Raw genomic sequence first — 15,795 nt, forward strand, 5'->3', positions numbered from 1 at the left:
ATAATGTGAAATTTAAAGTATGTTTTTCAGAGGGATCAATAATATGATAGGATGTGATGATATAAAGCTGTTGTGAGTAAATAAAGTAATCATTGGGGTCTAAATTAATTTATCCACTTATCCACTCTAAAATATTTTAATCAAAAACTGTTTGAGGGTTAACATGAAAGCTTGAAGGAATTACTGAGAAGTAATTGAGGATCTGAGGTATACTGTGAGTGATTTGTCATCTACAGTGTGAGAAGAGCACAAGAACCAGAGCACACAGGGTACAAGTCAAGGATATATGTTGTTGTTTTCCAGAAATGAGGATTAGACCCAAGAGTGCTTTACCATTGAGCAACACTCATCCACAGTTTTTTTTAATTTATTATTTTTATTTTGAGACAGGGTCTTGCTAAATTGCTAGGCTGGTATCAAACTTATAATCCTCCTGCTTTAGCCTCCTGAGTGATTGGAATTACATTTCCAGGCTGTATTTTATATTGTTTGGTAAAGTAGCTCAATGCCACCAATGTGAAACTTTTGGTCCACTCTGTGGACCAAAGAGCTGTTTCTTCCATATTCAGGCCCCTCCTTTGTTTTCTGTTTATTTTCAGGGTCTGATATAACATTTGACAATACTGTGTGTGTGTGTGTGTGTGTGTGTGTGTGTGTGTGTTTGAATGCATATAGGTATAAGTGTGTGCATGTGCATTTTGAGTATGAGACAGCTCAAGAGAGAGAAAGGGAATTGGGAGGGCTAATGAGAGATAAATGAATATGTAACAATTTAAGCATAAGTACATTTGTATTTTAATAATTGCTATTCAGGATCTTTCATTGTTTATCATTTTTTGCCTTGGTTTTGCCTCCTTGATTGATTGATTGCTGTGTTGGTTGTGGAGGTAAAGGGGATTCAGATGCATACAAGGAGAATAAAAACTAGCAAATTATCACCAACTATGTCAACAAAGAATACTAGGCTGATCATTGAGGCAGTCAGGTGCAACTGGTCACTAAACTTCACCACCAATATGACCCTCCTACCTATTTCACTTCCTAACACCAATGCAGGACTTACAATAGCCAGGAAAGAGGTAGAAAAGTTTTGTCAAGGTTACTCTCTCAACAGTGGGCATCTGGGCTCGAACACCTGGTTCATCAAATGAACTTCTTACCTAAAACCAAAAACAGCTCTAGATGAGATAAGCCTTATAAATTCACAGAAAATATTTTGCACCATAAACCAGAAAATTCCAGGAGTGGAAAGGACACTCCTGGGGCTGATGAGACCAAACCCATGGATATTCTACCTTGCTGATACTTCTAACCTTCCTCTCAGAATTGAGAACCCATCTAGGACTGTAATCTTTACTTAAAAAATAACAACTGCCTCATCCAAGCCCTTTCTATTTCCATTTCCTCTCCTTTCTATTTGTGAATTATAAACCTCACCGTTAATTATTCCTGGAGGTCTGTTAATGAGGATTGGATTTAGAAGAGTCCCTGTTTTTAACCCTCACACAGGATGACTCCTCAATTTGAGGAGAACTGACTCACAGGATTGTCTTCAAGACTTGAATATAGAACAGCTTTGACTTCCACCCCTGCAACGAGCTGACCTCTGAAGTCTTGTCCGGGACTGATCAGTGAGATCTTCCTTACCCTAAACACACTATTTTTGGTCTTTTTTCTAGGAGCATCCTGAAAGTACTATGTCTAATTTTTATTCATCCAACAGGTCTTAACTTTCTAGGTTCCTATTTGCAGAAACCCTGTCTTGTTACAATAGAATATTTTCCAATATACTCATAAGTACATCTCTTTTCCCAGGGAAGTATTACTGTCCTCTAGAGTATTAAATTTTAAAACAACCACAATTTCCTGTGTTTTTAAATTAATTTATTTATTTTTAGTTGTTGTTGGACCTTTATTTTATTTATTTATATGCGGTATTGAGAATCTAACTCAGTGCCTCACACATGCTAGACAACTGCTTTACCGGTAAGCCACAACTCCAGCCTCTCCTATGTTCTTAATACCAGTCCCTCCTCTGTAAAAAAAAAAAAAAATGAGCATTCATTCATTCATTCATTCATCTATTTATTCAGTTAATATTAATTGAATATCTGTTTGGTGCATGTTGACATGTTCAGCAAATTCTTGCCTTCATGAAGCTTTCATGTGAGTGAGAAAATACACATTTAAAAAGCCAAAACATGTAAATAAAATATATACTGAGTGGATGATGGTAGGTACTATAAAGAAAAATAATTTAGGAACAAGGGTGAATAAGGAATGTCCAAAATCAAGGAAGAAGTATTAGGTCTCTCTTTCCTGATCATTCCATTTAAAGAGTGCGTTTCTTCTCTTCCATATGTTTAGGTCTTTCTCTTTATGGATATCATCGTAAGCTGTAATCACATACTTCTTTCTTGACCTACTTTTCTTAATACCCATATGTCTGACAGCAATTTAAGTCCTGGGTGGTCTTAAGCTCACAATAGGTTTCATTTACCACAACATCAACAGGAGAGAACCCATCCCCTTGTAGACCACCCAGTATGCATTTATTAATAAATTAAGCAATGAAAGTTAATGTCAAATACTTTTCATTCTCTGAATTCTAAGAACTCATAGCTTTCTATCCCATAATATAAACCTTAGATTTTATGTCATTTTGTTGTACTTTGATCTCCCACTGTGGCACACTGGCTCCCTTTTCTAAACCTGATTTTAAATACCTGAATGACAGAAAACAGGTACTTTTTCTTGCTTGATACAGTACGTCACTGACATGTGAAAGTTGAATAACATTATTGTTCTTTATGAATAAATAAATGGTTGAATTGAAAAGAAAAGAGAAGCTTACCCTCAGAAATATTTCCTCGAGGTGATTGCAGCAGGAATATTTCTGGAAGCATTTGATGAGTTCTTTGATGAAGGGAGACCCCCCAGTTTTGTATCTCCAGGATATGTTATCTGTGGAGATTTAGGTGTTATGGTGTCATGCCTTAGTCTGAGGGCTTTCACTATTTTCTCTGTTCAATTTATTTTGTGTTTTAGATTTGTTTTTTCTTTTTTAAAACATAGCTTAGAAATTACTTTTTACAGGTTTAGGGGAAGCCTTTGTCATCCCACATTAACATCACAGGAAATCCATAAACACAGAGAATATTAAAATGAATAGAGAAAAAAGTTTCTGGAGGGGAGGTATATGTTTATGTCATAGATTGTGGTGATAAGTTCATATTATCTCTAAATTCATTAAGTTCTATACATTAAATCTGCACAGAGTTTTTGTATGTCAATTTTGCATCAGTGAAAATATTTTAGAAATAAGAATTGAGAGTTTGCATTTTAGGGAATGTGAATGTAAGGCTTCTAAAATGTTTATCTGCAGCCAAACTACTAACTGCTGTTACCTATTATTGGACTGAATGAGCCTCCCCATGACATTATCTACTCTTTTAAAAGAGTTTCCACTTTCCTACTGGAGCATGTAACAGCATCATACATGGACAATCAAATTGGAAATATGGAGAAAATGACTTGGAATTGATCACATGAGATGGGGAGACCAGTTCTGGGGCTCATAAAATCTCCACTAAAAATGTTAAATAGATTTAGTAGAAAGTGGTATCAGTCATATGTGCTTAAGTGGTGTGTAGTTAAGGGGATTCCTTGTATTGGGTTGCTTTAATATTTGGGCGTATCTTTGATTGTAAAGTGTAATATGGAAAATAAAAGAACATTTTTTTAAAGTGTTGAGGCTAAGAATCTCTGACCCCCAGCACAGATAAGATTTATGTAAAATATATCAAAAGCCTTCAAAATGTCTCTCAGACTATTGCTGCACAGGGCCTATCTTGATTTCCTAAAATCATTGAAAAGTAGCCTTAGGACCATAAATGTCTGTCTGTCACTGAAAGACATACGTGGGGTTGATGAATAGAAAGCAATGAAGTCCTTCTCCACATGGGTCTTGTAAACACCATCTTCATCCAGGTTCATCTCAGAGTATGAAGAGCTGTCTTCCAGGGCTGGAGAGTCTCCAACCCATGTTTCGCCTCTGTTTCCTGTAGAGACATCAACTATCTGCACCCTGTGCCCCCCTCAGTATGACTGTCACAATTGCCCACCTTGTTCTTTTGAATGTTCACCCAATTAGTTACACACACCACTGTCTCCAGAGAGAGAAGAGTGAGAGAGGGCATTATACTAACAAAGAACTAACATATCACAAAAAGAAAACAAACCATTTTTTTAAGAAGAATAAAGAAGGAGTTAAAGCCTTATCTGCATAGTTTCAGAGTATAGCTATCAGTTTTTAGTAAAATTATTTTTGCTTTAAATAAAAAAAGAGCCAGGCATGGTGGCACATGCTTTTAATTCCAGTGGCTCTGCAGGTGAGGCAGGAGGATCACTAGTTCAAAGCCAGCCTCAGCAAAAGCCAGGTGTTAAGCAACTCAGTGAGACCCAATCTCTAAATAAAATACAAAATAGTGCTGGGGATGTGTCTCAATGGAATAGTGCCCATGACTTCAATATCCAGTACCCAGAAAATAAAAAAAAAAAGCAACAGTTGCTCCCAATAGCTACCAGGAAACTAAAATTTAACTACTATCCCTCATGTCCCCTAAAAAACCTACTTACTTCATCATCAATATTATATGTAAACAGGGTGCTGCTGTTATATAATGGCTCCACTTTCTTTTTAAAAATTATTTTTGCTATATAATTATTAACATATTAATGGTACAAATTAATTGATTTCACTGAAACATTTCTACACATGTATATATTATGTCTACTTCCCTTCTACCCTCTTACCATTTCTTGTTATCTGCTCTACACCCAGATCCCTCCTTATTTCCTAATAATCCCTCTTCTTTTTTTAGTTCTGTTTTCTTTTGTTCTTGCTTATGAGATAAAACATGTGATACTTCTCTTTTTGTGTCTGATTATTTTGCTTAATATCATGTACCCGAGATGGATTCTTTTCCTGCAAATGGCACAATTTCATTCTTCTTTATAGTTGAATAATATTCCTTTGTATGTGTGGATATATGTGTTTTATATACATATATGAAATTGTGTATATATGCATGTTCTCTTCATCCATTCATCTATTGGTAGGCACATATCTTAACTATTATGAATAATGCTGCAATAAACACAGGAAGCAGCATTCTCTCTTTTGTTTGCTGACCTCATTACCTTGAGGAATAAGCAGAGGCTGGTATAGTTAGATCCTACATAGGTCTACTTTTAATTTTGGAGAAATCTACATACTGTGAAAAACATTAAATTACCTGGAAAGAACAATTGAGAGGAGGAAAAATTGAATTTGGACTCATAACTTTAGAGGTTCAGTTCACAGTCATTTGACTTCATGACTCTCAGGACTTCATCCTCTCAGGACCAGAACATCATGGGAGAAAGGCATAGAAGAGGAAAACTTTTCAGCTCATGGCAGCCAGAAAGCAGAGAGGGGGAGAGAGAAGGGACCAGGGAGCGGGTAAACGCTTTCAGGGTGTCCTCCAATGACCTACTTCTTCTAACTAGGTCCCACCTCCCTGTAGTCCATTCAGCTATCAGTGGATGAATCTAGCACATGGACTAATCCTCTAATGAGGTCAGAGCACTAATCATTGCTTAAAATCCCTATCTCTGAACCTTACTGTATTGGGGCCATGCTTCTAATGCATGAGCTTTGGGGGCCATTCTAGTTCTAAATCATAACAGGCTCTTTTTTCTTACACCCTTGCTACCATTTATTATCTTTTGCTTTGTTGGTAATAACCATTCCAGTGGAATGAGATGGAATATCAATGTAGTTTTAATTTGCATTTCTGCTATAGAAAAAGATGTTGAACTTTTTTATAGGCTTTTTGTTCACTTGTACTTTTTAGAAAAGTATCTGTTCAGGTCATTGGCCCATTAATTGGTTGAATTATTTGCTCTTTGGTTGTTACATTTTAAAGTTCATTAAATATTCTGGATATATATTCATCCTTTTTCAAAGGAGTGGTTGGCAAAGATTTTCTCCCATTCTATAGGCTGACTCTTCACTCTGTTGTTTCCTTTGCTACACAGAAAGCTTTTTAATTTGATGCTATCCATTAGTCAGTTCTTGCTTTTGTCAGAAAATTATTGACTCTGACATTATCTTGTAGTATATCTACCATATTTTCCTCTCATAGTTCATGTCTTACATTAAAATCTTCCATTCACTTTGAGCTAATGTTTTCAGGGTAAAGACAAGCATCTAGTTTCATACTTCTGTGTGTGAATATGAAATTTTCTTGGCTCCATTTGTTGAAGAAACTATCTTTTTTCCAAAATATGTTGTTGGCACCCTTGTTGAAAATCAGATGGTAGTAGATGAGTGGATTCATTTCTGGGTCTTTGATTTTATTTCGTCCTTCTATATGTCTGTTTTAATGCCAATATCATGCTGTTTTTGTGGCTTTGTAGTATAATTTGAAATCAGGTATTATGACTCTTCCAGCATTGCTTTTATTTATTTAATATTTTGCTTGTTTATTTATTTATTTATTTTTTGCTCAGGATTCCTTTCCCTATCTGGAATATTTTATACTTCATAAGAATTTTAGGATTGTTTGTTTTTAGTTCTATGAATAATATCATTAGAATTTTTGTTTTATTTTGTTTTTATTGATTTGTTTGTTCAGTACTGAGGACTGAACCCAAGGACACTTTACCACATATTCCCAGCCCTTTTTATTTTTTTTTTTATTTTAAGGGTCTGGCTAAGTTGCTTAGGTCCTCACTAAGTTGCTGAGACTGGCCTTGAATTTACAATTCTCCTACTTCAGGATCCTAAGTCACCGAAATTATAGACATTTTGCTACCATGTCCAGCACTAGCAACAGTGTTTTGGTGGAGGTTTCTTTGAATCTATAGATTATTCAGGGTAATATTGCCATTTTAACACATTATTAATCCTCCACATTCTTGAATGTAAGAAGATTTTTCAACCTTCTAGTGTCTTCTTCAGTTACTTTTTTCAATGTTTTATTATTTTTCATTCTAGAGGCCTTTTACCTCCTTGGCTAGGTTTATTCCTAGATATTTTATTTCTTTTGAGGCCATTTTGAATGCAATTGTTTTCCTGATTTCTTTCTCAGCAAGTTCTTATTGTTGTATAGAAGAACCGATTTTTGTATGTTGATTTTTGTATTCTTCTACCTTACTGAGTTTGTTTATCAGTATTTGTGAAGTCTTGAAGGTTTTCTACCTGCAAATTGAGAAAATTTGACTTCTTCCTTTCAAACTTTCAACCCTATTGTTTCTTTCTTTTGCCTAATTTCTCCAGCTATAATTTATAGTACCATATTGAATAACAGTAGTAAGCATGGATATCCTCTTCTTGTTCCTAATCTTAAAGGAAATACTTCCAGATTTTCTCATTTCTGTATGGTGTAGACTATGGGTCTGTCATATAGCATTCATTATGTTGAGATATAATTTTTCTGTATTTAATTTATTCAGGAATTTTTATCAGGAAGGCAGACTGAATTTTATCAAAGGCTTTTACTGCATCAATTGAGATGATTATGTGATTTCATCCTGGATTTGATTTATGTGCTTTATTATAGTTATTTATTTGGATATTTTGAACCATACTTGCATCTCTGGAATAAATTAACTTGATCATTGTACATGATCTTTTAAATGTGATGTTCAATTTGCATTATTTTATTGAGGACTTTGCATTTATGCTTATCAGGGATATTCATCTGTAGTTTTATTTGTTGTTGTGTCCTTATTAGGTTTTATTAGCAGGATAATATTGGCTTCATAAAATGAGTTTGAAATTATTTCTTCCCTTTATATTTTATGAAATATTTTGAAAATCATTGGTGTTAATTCTTTTTAAAATCTGGTAGAACTGAGCAATGAATCCATCTAGTCCTAGGCCTTTCTTTGTTGGAAGTCTTTTTATTATTGCTTTAATCTCACTACTCATAATGATCCATTTAGGTTTTTATACACATTTGATTTTGTTTTATCAAGTCATATGTGACTAGAAATGGCCCATTTCTTCTAGATTATCTAATTTATTGGCTTATGTTTTAAAAATGTTCTCTAATTATCCTTTATATTTTAGTGATATTTTTGTCTCCTTTTTCATGTTTAGCTTCATTTAGTTCAATCTTGTCTTTTGGGGGGGGCAGAGGTCAGTTTACCTAAAATTTTGTTTTATCTTTTCAAAGAAACAATTCATTTTTTTATTGTTGATACTTTGTACTATCTTTGTAGTCTTCATTTTTTTTTCTCCTCTGATCTTTATCATTTTTTCCTTCTATTAAATTTGGTTTGATTTCTTGATCTTTTAAGCCCTTGAGATGTATGACTGTGTTATTTATTTAAAATGTTTCTGTTTGTTTCTTGATGTAGGCACTCACTGCCATAAACATCCCCCTTAGTACTGCTTCTGCGATGTCATACAGGTTCTGGCATGTGGTGTGTCCATTTTCACTCGGTTTTTATATTTTTACATTTCCCGTCCCTGATTTCTTCAATAACTTACTCACCGTTCATTCAAAACCTCCATGTGCATAATATCTTTAGTTTTTCTTACTGTTCATTTCTAGTTTTATTTCTCTGTGATAAGGTGCAAGAAATTATTTTACTTTTTTTTTAATTTGTAAGGACTTGTTTATGACCTAATAAAGATTATATTTTGGAAAAAAGTTCCATGTGCTCCTGAAAAGAATGTGTTCTTCAAATGTTGGATGAAATATTATATAGATGATTGTCAATTCCATTTGATCTATAATGTTTCCCTGGTTTTTCTTTTTGGTGGTGGTGTGTGTCTGGAAGAGCTATGTATTGGTGAGAGTGGGTCAGTGAAGTCACTCACTATTATTATATTAGAGAATTTCCTTACTTTCAAATGCATTTCATTAAAATGATAATGTCCCAGAGTTTTAATATTTATGCTTAACAGACTTAGGAATTCTGGAATTCTCTTTCATCACTTACAATGAATTAAAATTATATAAAAATGTCTTCACTGAATTAGAGCAAATTATAGTCCCTGCTTTTATAATTATGTCAATATGAATCCTAATGTTATGTATAACTAAAAAAAATAACAAAAGGGAAATGTCTTAACTGACAAGAAAAATTCTCAAAATACTACTGTAAATGGGATTTTCTAATAATTAAATTTAGTTTATGTGCAGTAGATAAGGCCTATGATTATTTCTGTAGACATAAAACATTCATCATAGTGTCCTGCACACCTTCAAAATTATTTTATCTTCCATCTCAGAACTCACCACCTCTGCAGGCCTGCACAATGATGACCTTGGGTTTGTCTTTAAGCGCAACACAGTTGCAGTTGTTGAATATCTGGAAGATGCTGTCATAAGGTAGCACATCTTCGTTTTTCTGACTATGCAAAGTTCCACAGATTCCATGAAGTGTGCCATGAGACATAAGCACCAAGAACATGCTGTCTGAGGATTTGTGCTCTGGTAAGTCAGCAAATTTCATCAGCTCCAACTTCATATCCTGTGAAAAGGCCAATTTCATACTTTAATAAGAGATATTAAAGTCAATCTGACTTCCTAGATTCACTACAAGCATTCAAGGAAACACATGTAATTTTTATCATGGTATCTTTACATAGTGGTTACTCAATAGTGATAATTGTTTTATTTTTCTTTCTCAATAGGACAGTAGGTTCAAACTTTCTGATCTTAATGACATTATAAACTGTCTTCTTAATGTATTATATATTCATGAATGTTACTCACAATATTTCTTCCTTTCTCCCTCTATCTTTTCTCTCCTTAACTAACTGGAGTCTTATGTTTTAAATACATCATACCACTTTCCTTCTTAACCCCTTCCTATATGCTTAAACTAAAATAGAAAGCTTCTGGCCTGATTGTATTCAACTCTCCTGCTATACTCCTGCCCTTGCTTGTCTTGCTGGTCTCTTTCCCATACTATATTCTCAGCTTAGCCCTTTCAATTTCTAATTAATTGTTGGGGTCAGGACCCATGCCAATCATTTTTTTGTCTAGATGCATGTAATTAAGGATATTTGAAGTTGAAAAGAGACATAGAGATCCTGGGAATTAGTAGACTAGAGGGATCCATCTATATGACAGCTATTCTTAGATTGAATAAGAACAACAGTTCTGGGTCTGCACATTGGTAAAGTACTTACAAGGGGCACTTTCATTTCAAATTGATGGTCTGAACTCTGTGATAAGGAGCAAGTCCTAGAGGGATAGAACCAGGACTAATCAGGGTTGGGCAGAAAGGGTGACCTGCAGTGTCCTGCTACCAGCTCTACTACATCTCCTATGCCCACAAGGATCTGAAGAAACTGCTGAAGTAATCTGGAGACTTTTCACACACCTCTTCCAAGGACAGAGACAGAGGTTCTCAGAACAAGGGATGCAGCACAATCTGGATTGTTCCACAGACTCACTGGGTGAGAGGCCTTTCCAGTAGCACCTGCCAGAGTTGCAATCCCATCCCCAATTGGAAGAATATAGTCATACTGAAGTGAATCTGTTCACAACAGTTCACACTCCCTCCAATACTTTTTTCCAGGTAAGGAGGGGGTAAAGTTTAGAATACAGATGTTCTTATCAAGTTTGGCTAGTATGGGAAAGAGCTGAGAACTAACAAATAGTATGAAAAGTGTGCCATGCAAACATTCTCATAGCTGGATAATTCTAAACTTGAAACATTGGAAAGAAATTTCTCCTTTTTTTTAAAACCTCAGTAAAAAGAAAACATGTTTTTTTTATGATTGCAAAGTGATTTCTAGTGTTTTCCCTCATTATTATTTTCTTTTTCAGAGTTGTATCTAATTTACTTATTTTGTCAATAAATTGTATTCTTTCTCAATAGACCTTTTCTTCTTTTCATTTCCATTCCCTTTTCTGCCACTCTTTTTCCGTCTTCATTTTAAATTCTTTCTCACTTTCTCCACCATTTTTTCTTTCTTGTTTTTGTCCCTTCTTTGAATAAAATTTGATATTAAGTATACTACCATTAATATTTAACCTGTCAGTTTATTTTATATTATGTCTTACCTACTTCTTTCATTGCTTAATAGAGTTGTAGAGATTATTGGTAATTAGTTTTTTTAAACATATGTTGACATTTGGTTTGCTATTATGCTATCACTGTTACTGGAATTTACTCTTTTCTCTCAGAGCACTGGTGGTTGAACTTAGAACCTTGATTATGCCAATTGGATATTCTCAAGCCAAGATATACCTGCCAACTCAGAGTAGATTGTAAAGAGATAATGACTCACTAAAGAATTTCATAACTACTAAACCAACATTGCAAAAGATGCTTAAAGAAATCCTATACATATAAGTAGATGGTATTAACAACCAAAAAAGGTCATGAAATAATAAATCTTGTTAAAAGACTAGATAAGCAAATACTAATTAGGATTCAATTGGACATTAGAAGTAAATCAAAATGGTAGAGAATAATAAATGTCTTCCTATAATAACACTGAATTTTAATAATTTCAACTCTTCATTTAAAAGACATAAATTTGAAGATTTGATTTTTTAAAAAGACCAAACTATGTATTCCCTACAAGAAACATAACTCATAAGCAAATACATTAACAGGTTAAAAGTGAGAGGATGAAAAATTATATTCTATGCACATGGAACCCAAAAGCAAACAGTACTTAATTACTCTCATATCTGACAAAATAGACTTCAAGCCAAAATAAATCTGAAGAGACAAATGAAAGTCACTATAAACTTGTAAATGGAATAGTCCAACAAAAAGATATAATGATAATAAAAAGTTATGCCCCAAACTTTGAAGTGCCTACTTACATAAACCAAACTCTGTTCAACATAAAGGTTCAGATAGATTCCAATATAATAAAATTTGGTAATTTCAATACATCTTTTACCAATAGAAAGATCATCAGTTATAAAATGAGCAAGAATTTAAAACATGATAAATCAAATAAAATTAACAGACATCTATAGAGCATTTGATTTAACAATAGCTGAATTTACTTTCTTCTCAGATGCTATTTTGGAACTCTTTTCCAAAATAGTCCACAGTTTAAGCTATAAAACAAGATTTGGCAAATAAAACTGATTGATAACAATCCCTTGAATTTTAACAGATCATAATGGAATGATATTATAAAACAACACAAGAAAAAACTAAAGCATATAAACCCATGAAAATAGATTGAAACACTTTTATATGATGAATGCATCATCAAGGAAGGCATAGAAAAAATTAAAACATTTTTAGAATCATATAAGAATATAAATAGTATATACCAAAACCTCTTTGACACTAGAAAGGCAGTTCTATGAATAGAGTCCATAATAATGAATGCCTATATAAAAAAATCAGAAAGGACTCAAATAACCTACTGATGCAGCTCAAGGTCTTAGAAAACAAGAACAATCAATTGCATAACCAACAACAAGAAGGAAATACAAAAGATCAGAACCAAAATTGATGAATTAGAAAACAAAAATACAAAGGTGTGGCTCTTTGAAAAGAAAATAATATTTGTAATCTTTTAATGTCATTGAAATCCAGAAAATCGATAGGAACTACATCAAAAAAGTGTATTCCAATAAACAGAAAAATTACGAGGAAGTGGATAACATTCTAGACACATATGACCTATCAAAATTGACCCAAGAGGGGGAAAACACTAAATAAGCCAATAACAAGCAATGTAAATGAAGGAGAAATAAGAAGTCTTCCAGAAAAGAAAAGTTCAGGACCAGATGGATTCCCATCTAAATTCAACCAGATATTTAAAGAAAAATTAATGCCCATGTTCCTCAAATTATTTCATGAAATAGAAACTGGTGGAACACTCTGTATTTATTCTATGAAACAAGTATCACTCCAATACCCAAACCAGATACAAATATATCAAGGAAAGGAAGCTAGAGATCAATAACCCTGTTAAACATAGGCAGAAAGTCTGTAATAAAATATTGGTAAATCATATTCAGAAAGCATTAAAAAGATTGCACATCATGACCAAGTTGGCTTCATTCCAAGGAAACAGGGTGGTTCAACATATGCAAATAAATAAATGTAATTCACCCTAAAATAGAATAGACACAGAGAAAACCTTAAAAACATTCAGCATCCATTAACGACAAAAACATGTAGAAGCTAGGGATAAAGGGAACTTAAATAACATTATATGGGCTCTATACAACAAGCCCAAAGCTAACATTATAGTGAATTGGGGCCATCTAAAAGCATTTCCTCTAAAATCCAAAAAAGCCAAAGTTATTAATTCTCACCAGTCTTATTCAGTGCAGTAATTAAAATTCTAGCCAGGGAAATTAGGCAAGAAAATGAAATAAAAATTATACAAATAATAAAGGAAAAAGTCAAATATCACAGTTTGCAGATTATACATTTCTATAATTAGAAGATCCTAAAAGCTTCACCAAAAGTCTTCTAGAGCTGGTAAACAAATTCAGTAAACTAATAGGATACAAAATTAACATACAAAAACAAGAATTTTTCTATAATCCAAGAGTGAATTTGCTAAGAAAGAAATAAGAAAAATAATACCTATCATAATAATCTCAAAAAATACTAACAATGAATGTAAACAAAAATGAGAAAAACCTCTTTAGCATATATAGAAAAAAATTGAAGAATACACTAGAAGATTGAAAGACATCCTGTGTTCATGAATGGACAGAATTAATATTAGTAAAATGGCTATATTACCAAATTGCATTGAATTACCAGATTCAATGCAATTTCCATTAAAGTACCAATGAAATTTTTTACAGAACTAGAAACCTGCTCCTTAGATTCACATGGAAGAATAATAGACCTAGAATAGTCAACATGACACTGAGCAAAAGGAGCAACACTGGAATCATCATAATACCCAATTCCAAATTATGTATTTAAAATTATAGATATGTAATAACAAAACAATACAGTACAGGAATAAAAACAGAAATATATAACAATGGGATAGAATAGAAGACCAAGAGACAAACCCCAACTGATACAGTCATCTAATCCTTGACAAAGGCACGAAAAAACATATGTTGGAGAAAAGATAGCCTCTTTAACAAATGGTGCTGAGAAAACTGGATATCCACATGTAAAAGAATGAAACTAGATCCCTATCTTTCTCCTGCACAAAAGGCAACTCAAAATGGATCAATAACTTACAATTATTAGACCTGAAACATTGCTACTGCTAAAAGAAAACAGGGGCAACATTCCAACACATACATGCAGGCGACAATTTTCTCATCAAGATTCCTAAAGCTCAGAAAATAATTTTTTAAAAAATAAAGAAAAATGGGATAGAATTAAGTTTAAAAATTTCGGTACAGCAACATGAACATTTACCAGCCTTAATAGAGAGCCCACAGATTGAGGGAAAATCTTTGCCATCCATTCTTCCAACATAGGATCTCTATTCACAATATATAAATATTTCATAAAATTTAAAACTAAAACAAAACATACAAATAACCCAATTGATCAATGGGTCGTGTGAACTAAACAGGCATTTATCAAAAAGAAATACAAATGGCCAAAAATATATGAAAAAATATGTCAAATATCTTTAGCAATCAAAGGAATGAAAATAAAAGATGCACTGAGATTTCATCTAACTCAAGTTAGAATGGCCATCATCAAGAATACAAATAACAATTAATGCTAGTAAGAATGTGGGGAAAAGGGAACTTTTACACATTGTTAGTAGGGATGAAAATCTGTATCAATGTTCTTCAAAAGATGAGAATGGAACCTCCACAAGATATAGCTATACCACTCCTTGCTATTCACCCAAAATAATTAAAGTGAGCATACTATATAAATATATTAATACTCATGTTTATATCAGCACAATTCACAATAGACAAATTATGGTACCAATCTAAATGTCCATCAATTACAAAATTAATAAAGAAAATGTGATACATACACACAGCCATAAAGAAGAATGAAAATACATAATTCACATGAAAATGTATGGAACTAGAGAGCATTGTGTTGAGTGAAATAAAGCAGACTCAAAAATTCAAGGGTTTAATGTTTTATCTCATATGTAGAAACTGGAGAGAAAGAAAAGGAAGAAAAGGGATCTCATGGAAATAGAAAGAGACCAATAGGATAGAGGCCGAGGGGAGAGGAGGGCAAAGGGAGATGATGAAGAATGAAATTGATCAAATTATGTGCATGTACAAATATGTCACAACAAATCTCATTTTTATGTATAATCACCATGCACCGATAAATTGAAAAAATAAATAAACAGACATAAATTTAATTCTTTCATTTTGGTCACACATACTATATAAAGTTATTAAAATTTTTGCCTATCATGGAGCTAATTTGTTAGTAGAAGGATTAGTGAGGGGCTCTTACCTCGGCTTTAAGATTCTTTTTCACCTTCACAGTGTAGTCCAGGCTTTCAAGCAGCCCCTTCATTTCCGTGACGTCACATTCAGCCCCTCTCCTCCCAGTAGTATACTCAAACTCTATATTGCATATAATGAGCGCCTGACGAGTGCGATTTTTTTTCTCCTTTATTGGATAGATCTGTATGAAATGGATATATAGCAAATTTGATTTAGCTGAGCCCTTTTAAGTACCCATACTCCTATGAGCATACGTTATTAGGTCTCATTTAGTTCCTTTCTCCCCTAAATTCTAAAAAAGATACATCTTCATCTCTCAAGGTTCTAGATCCAGAATCAGGACACATCTGGAATGGTTACTCAAGAATCTTGAAGAAACTAGAAT

The 15,795-nt window shown here is 33.4% G+C and overlaps 1 protein-coding gene across 5 annotated transcripts in view; it reads right to left on the reverse strand.

The window, feature by feature from the left end:
* LOC101964473 (caspase-4) overlaps positions 1-15,795 on the reverse strand; it is a 28,252-nt gene that overhangs the window by 1,003 nt on the left and 11,454 nt on the right. For 4 of the 5 annotated variants that reach the window (XM_078046937.1, XM_078046936.1, XM_013360230.4 and 1 more), the window contains 5 exons: positions 15,418-15,591; positions 9,297-9,531; positions 3,921-4,061; positions 2,855-2,964; positions 1,064-1,160 (listed from right to left, as the gene is read on the reverse strand). In XM_078046937.1, the coding sequence (XP_077903063.1) occupies positions 1,064-1,160; positions 2,855-2,964; positions 3,921-4,061; positions 9,297-9,531; positions 15,418-15,591 (757 nt within the window). The remainder of the gene's footprint in view (positions 1-1,063; positions 1,161-2,854; positions 2,965-3,920; positions 4,062-9,296; positions 9,532-15,417; positions 15,592-15,795) is intronic. The other variant, XR_013437864.1, reaches the window with a different exon arrangement.

This window comes from Ictidomys tridecemlineatus, chromosome 4, assembly GCF_052094955.1.
Source record: "Ictidomys tridecemlineatus isolate mIctTri1 chromosome 4, mIctTri1.hap1, whole genome shotgun sequence".
NCBI classification, from domain to species: Eukaryota; Metazoa; Chordata; class Mammalia; order Rodentia; family Sciuridae; genus Ictidomys; species Ictidomys tridecemlineatus.